Here is a 6,395-nt window from a genome sequence, read left to right on the forward strand (position 1 = left end):
CAGTCAGCATGTTTCTCTTCTTAACAGGAGCCAACGGAATAAAGGAGCAGCCCCACACTTCACAGCACTGCGGCCCAGAACCAGGTACCTGTTGCTCTTAGTTATACCGACTCTCTGATGTATTCCTGGCTTGTGCTATGTGAATAATCAGAATGGATTCTCTTTGACAGATTTGGGACGCAGTTTGCACCTGGTTGGGGGTAACACCAGCTGCTCCGGGAGAGTGGAGATATTGTACAATAACACCTGGGGCACGGTGTGTGATGATTCCTGGAATATGGCCGATTCCAATGTTGTCTGCAGACAGCTGGCTTGTGGCTCCGCTCTGTTGGCCAAAGGAGGGGCCGCTTTTTCCCCGGGTAACGGTGCTATCTGGCTGGGTGAGGTGAAGTGCACCGGTAGTGAATCCTTTCTGTCTGACTGTCCTTCCTCATTGCCAGCTCAATCTGACTGTGATCACAAGGAAGATGTCAGTGTGATTTGTTCCGGTAAGGGTGCACAGATTGCTGTTGTTGGAGCTTGTTCTGTGAACGTGACTCGTTAACTTCATCAATTAGGACCAGCATTTGTTTTTCTGAAGTAACAGACCAACATTTGAAGTTCATGCTTGTTTGTACAATATATTCCACAGGGCTCGATTTGTCACTGAATTCTTCTTCATCCACACCTTCAGGTACTTATTAAGAATAGCTTTTTGAGATTTTTTGTCAACTAGCATTCTTACTGATAATACTGGGATTCTTGACATTTTCCTCCCTTTGTAAATTTCTGAATAATGACTGGTTTCAGACTGATGGTTACATTTTTAAAAATACATTGTGGTTTCTGCCTATGTTAAATCTTTCTTTAATCCTATTCTTAAGGAGAAAAAGTTCAAACCACTTCCATACCTGTTGCCGTGTGCATAGCTCTCGGAGTCTTGTTAATCTGTGAGTTGATCACACTTATGGTGGTAAGACAGAGAAAGTTAAAAAGGAAAGGTGAGTCTGCAATTTCCTCACTGAACTCATGATGTATTCCTGTCAGTGTTTAATATGTAGGCAAGGCTGCAGATTGCTGCACTTCTCCAGAGAATCTCACTGGGCCTTGTTAGGAAAAGCAATCTGAAACCCTTTGCTTCATTTGTTCCCTTCAAGACTGAATTTGTGAAATGTAGCATTAAAACAACTGAAAGCATCTACAAGCCTGAGCCAGTTTGTCCGCCATTATATTAGACTGCAGGAGACTTCACTTGATGTAATATTGCAACAGAAAATTGAATTGAAATCTTTGTTAATTATTTGTCTGTTAATCTTCCTTTATCTACTGGCTTGTCTGTTTCCATTTTTCATTACATCTGTCCACTTGCCCAATCTAGATTTATTTGAGCAGGTTCTGTACAATATTTTCATAGGTGACATTTTGCAATTTCAAGTAATTCTACGTACCAACATAACTGGTCCACTTGTAGCCCAACAAGCACCACAGCCCAGATCTCTCTATCCAACAGGTTACTTCTTACACTGATGGACATAGCAAAGAACCATTAGCTCCTCAGTTGCGCCTTCAAACTGCTGGGTCCGCAGATGCCAGTCAACTTTTCATCAGATTCAATTTAGCTGATTCCCCACGTGGCCCATAACCCCAATGATCAGCTGAAATTCATTCCCACTGACATATTACACCACCCTATTGGCTCTCACCCCCTACCCGTCGAGCCCACCACCTCATCCATATTACCATCTTCTCTGACGCCCCTGCAAATGTGTCCAGTTCGGCTGAAGATGAATAAGTGTCTATGTGCATACACAGACACACGGGTGGACGTTCAGATGGCTATAGACAACAAAGCTTCTCCATATTCAAGTTAACTGTCTTTATCTTTTGTCTCTCACAACTCCTGTGCCTTGCCCCTGGTCACAGACATTAACTGCTGACAATCTGGGGAATGCAGCAGCATGTTAATTGCCTCGTCCTCCCTCCAACAGGCACCGTCACTCGCAACTGGGGTTCACCTGCTGGTTTGTACCAAGGAATTTATGAAGAAATTGACCATATTACATCTGGCAAGAATTTAACTCTTGCAGCTGGCTCAGGTTTGTATTTACAAACTTTTTGAATGATTCGTCACTGAACAAGCATGGCTATCCCTTGAGGAGCAATTTCTAATAGTAGGTGTACTGAATGGACACGGTGGGCAGTCCGCTTACTGTCCAATGTGGAAGAGAAATGTCACTGTGAGATGATCAGCTGGCCTGGGAAAACTCCCAATGCTCCTTAATGCTAACAGAGTGGGTTTGTTATTCAGTTGTAAATAACAAATCACTTTTTCTATTTCCCACCATTGTAATATCTGAGCAAATGAATGATAAACAGAGCAGCGGCTAGTTACCATTTGCACAGCACCTCTTCCTAACATAGTATGCAAGAAGTGCAAAATGCAAGGATTCACTGCTGAGACTATTCATGGACAATGAGTCATAGGAGATGGAGTGAAAAGGCATGGAGCAGGGATATAGTGTGAGGGCTGTGGGATGATACATAAATACATAGGCAGTGTTAATTCAAATGCACTTGAGGGTAAGAACTGAGAAGTAGAAAGATCATGACAACAGATGGGAGAAGGGCTGAATTTGAGGAACAGAGAATCAAACTTTGGAAAATTTACTTCACCACAAAATTTGCAAACAATGTGATATATCAACAATGGGAAACTGTTCTGATTATGTTCGACAAAATCCAAGAAAAATATATACCACATAATAAGCAAGAGCAAGCTGAACACGACTAAAAGTAAAGACAAAAGGGAGGAATATAAGTAAGAAATGCAGCATGACCCAAGTATATGGAAGAGCAGAGGTGGGTGACAGGGGTCCTGCAGGACCAGGAAAGATGTGAGCAAATTAGGAGAGATGGGTCAAAACAATTAATAAATCAATGAGGTTGAATTTTAAAGGAGTTAACACAAAGTAGTTTAATCTTCTTTAGGTGCACGCATAATAATCAAAAACAGAATGGGAATAGGGCCAATTATTGAAGAAGACGGTAAAGTCATAAGATCAGAAGAAATTGGAGCAGGAATTGGCCATTTGAACCATCGGCCTTGCTCCAATATTCCTTAAGATAATGTTTGATATGATATCGGCACTTACTCCACTTTCCTGCCTCCACATAATCCTTTACTTCCTTCCAGATCAAACACCTGTCTCAAACATACTTGAAAATATTCAATAATGCAGCCTCAACTACTCTTTGTGGAAGAGAATTCAAAGGCTAGCGATCTTATCAGAGAAGAAACTCCTACTCATCTTCGTCTTAAGATGGAAAGTTTTTATTTTCAAACTGTGCACCGGATAAATAACAAGCAACAAGAGTGAAATGGCAGAAATATTAAATCATTACTTTGCTTCAGTTTTTAGTCCAGAGAACAATTAGCTGCATAAGACAATGGGGGTTTAGATTTGAAATGAAATCATAGCTTCAGTATGAAGAAGGGCAGAATTAATAAACAAATCAAACTGATGGGATAAGACGTCTCATCTGAAGAATCTCATTCATGCATTTTGAAAGATTCCAAGGAGATAACAGGAGGAGTTGAAGCCTGTGACAGTTCAGCCATGATCTTATTGAATGGCGGGGGGTGGGGTGCAGGTTTGAGGGGCCGAATGGCCAATTCTGCTCTATATCTTGTGTTCCAATGTTGAGAGGTTCCACTACAGATATCTAATAATTCATTAAGCAAGGACAGTGTCAGGACCTGACGGATAACTCACATTAAAGCGACATGTAAATGTAATGCCGAGCACTCAGATTATCATTCATTGGAGGGAATTAAATGGAATTCTTGCTCAAGGAGAAAAATAGATGAACATGTAGAAATCAAAAAATATAAAAATGGAATGGCTTGCTCAACGAACCTCATTATAAAATACCTTTGTCGAGATAACAGCGGAGATAAAGGTAATGGTGAAGATGAAATTGATCAAAATTTGCACAATATCCATGGATTAGATTTGGACTTTTGAAACAAATCTCTAAATGTGTCAAAACACATTACCTACTAGAGACGGAATTGTGAAGTGGGGTGGGGCGGGGATGGGGGTGTGGTTTCAGTCAATTGTGAGAGGGCCAGAAACAAATGACAAGAAAACATGAATAAACTTGTAAACTGTAATTTATATCTCAACATAAGCAGCTGTGAAGTTACATTTTGTGAGGAAAAATGAGGATTACTTACATTAAAGTGAATAAGAAACTTAATGGGCTAGTTGAGTAAGTGGGCGTGAGAATATTAATACACAATCCATTCCAACCAGTCGAAGCCAGTTAATAAAGTCATCAAAAAGCTCAAAGCTATAGACCTTATTTCTAGAGGGAGCTCATTAATAGGTAAAGAATTTAGCATAAACATCAATTGAGTTCTAATATTTTAGACGTTACCAACTGTCATGTGGATGATTGTGTCTGTCAAGGGCGGGACCAACATTTATTGCCCACCCCTATTTGCTCTGATCAGGAGGAGCTGAGTCTTCTTGAACCACTGCAGTCCGTGCAGTGAATGTTCTCCCACAACAGTGGCAAGAACAAATTCCAGGACATTGTCACAGCCAACCAAAGATTTTGTGTTCTCTGCTCTGACATTCCAAACAACCTCTCCAATAACTCTCCATTTTTGTGTTTAACAGTTTATGCTTCCATTGACTCCCTCAATCAGATGGATTATTTCACCAGTCGCAGTTTGGGAGACACGGATCCTGGATCAGAAAATCCTGAAGAAAACTACTCCAAAGTTCAGGGTGGGTACATTTTCACTTATTTTTGAACTTCACGCTCTCTGCTATCTAAAACCAATAAATTCACAGCACGGCCCCGTCAAATCACTCAAACAAGGATACGAAGCATTGTAGATTATTTACGTTGTTCAAAAAGGATTTGATTTGAAAGCGAATCATACTCACTAGTACAAAGGAGAGAAACATTCCTTTCATTGTGTTCTCTCCCGGGGCTTTATTTACAGGCGGTGTAATGGGAATGGTGGGTGGAATCTGGTTGGAGGTGTCAGTGGAATTTGACTTTAAAACTGAGACGATCCTACCCCATCACGATATGGTCCAATAATCCCCCCTCCTCCAACCCACCCCACACCAGAAAACCACAACTGATCGATTTCACTGCCCTCCAGAAGACGGGTGGATTATCTGATAAGATATCATTGCAGAGTCGTCTGTGTTAGAATTGTGTTTCCGTGAAAATCTCTATTTGCTCGCAGGTCCTGTTCCGGGTAATGATGATGATGTTGAGACTGAATCCATTCACACTCTAGGCGGTCCTGTGCTGCTAGGCAGCTGTCCTGATGATCTCTTCACACTGAGGGGTTCCGGCGGCGGTCTCTCCTCTCTTGGTGCGTTGAATTACTGACACTCCAACAGTATCCAGCCCTCTGGCTGAATTATGTTCCAATCTGCAGAGTATGTTGTGATTACAGAAAACGTAAACCCAACAACGAAAAATATCAATTTACTTGCGGCAAATTGGCATTGCAAAAGACCCGTAGTGCTGTGGAGAGGTGTTGGTTCCAAGGGATTGTAGAAGGATTTTGGATTTGAAACAAACTCGTGTCCATTAATTCTGGCCCACTGAACATGACACATTGGAACCGCTGCATGAATGGCGGTTGTGAATCCAGCTGCCAAACCCCAACTCTGGAATTTCTCCGACAGCCAGGGCTGGATGAGAAGAAATTCTCTGACTCAGTCCCCCTCTTTCTTCCTTTTGGACACTGTTTCACACTTACCTCTTGTACCAAGAATTTGCTTGTCTGCCTTAATACCACCATATGTGGCTCCGTGCCAAATTTGGCTTCGAACTGATCCAGTGAATGCTTGGAAAAATTTCTTACTTTAAAGGTGCAATAGAAATATAAATTGCTGTTATTGTTTCAATCCAAACATTAATCCATAATCTGTTTCTCCCCACAGAATACAGCTCTCAGACCCGCACTGATCCTGGTTTCCCATTCTCCTCCATGCTTGGAAACAATAAGCACGTTCATCCTGACACCTCCACAGCCTCTGAGGGTCAGATGCCGATGAGCAAAGACCGTGTGTCTCAGAGTGTTGCATCAGTAACATCCAGGGAGTAACAACAATGTTTAATTAGCTGTTACAATGTTTGTGAAGAAGTGGTGAGAGTGTGCAGCCTGTGTGTTTTCTACAGTTTGTGAAGTATATTGAAACTTTAATATTACTGAAAAATATCAGAGAAAGCATGCCATTTATTGTCTGATGAAATAAAAGTCTGTTTACGGAGGAAACGTTCTGAGTAATGAAAAAAAACTCCATTTGATGTTTCTGTGTGACGGTCGGATTTGCTTTAACAGAAAGAAAGAAAAGAAAGCTGTGCTTTTAAAAAGTGTT

General features: G+C 41.3%; 2 protein-coding genes across 2 annotated transcripts in view; both read left to right on the plus strand.

The window, feature by feature from the left end:
- The window catches only part of LOC121290038 (deleted in malignant brain tumors 1 protein-like), a 31,950-nt gene extending 31,849 nt beyond the window's left edge, over positions 1-101 (plus strand). The window contains exon 12 of the mRNA XM_041210184.1: positions 28-101. Coding sequence (XP_041066118.1) covers positions 28-101 — 74 coding nt within the window. The remainder of the gene's footprint in view (positions 1-27) is intronic.
- A 176-nt stretch (positions 102-277) lies between these two features.
- Positions 278-6,155, plus strand: LOC121290039 (antigen WC1.1-like). Its single transcript, XM_041210185.1, has 7 exons — positions 278-488; positions 632-673; positions 864-980; positions 1,968-2,075; positions 4,665-4,775; positions 5,249-5,380; positions 5,958-6,155. The coding sequence occupies exons 1-7, from the start codon at positions 278-280 to the stop codon at positions 6,119-6,121; spliced, it is 885 nt and encodes a 294-aa protein (XP_041066119.1). The 3' UTR covers positions 6,122-6,155.
- The last annotated feature ends 240 nt before the right edge of the window (positions 6,156-6,395 follow it).

Source organism: Carcharodon carcharias, chromosome 17 (assembly GCF_017639515.1).
Source record: "Carcharodon carcharias isolate sCarCar2 chromosome 17, sCarCar2.pri, whole genome shotgun sequence".
In the NCBI taxonomy this organism is placed as follows: Eukaryota; Metazoa; Chordata; class Chondrichthyes; order Lamniformes; family Lamnidae; genus Carcharodon; species Carcharodon carcharias.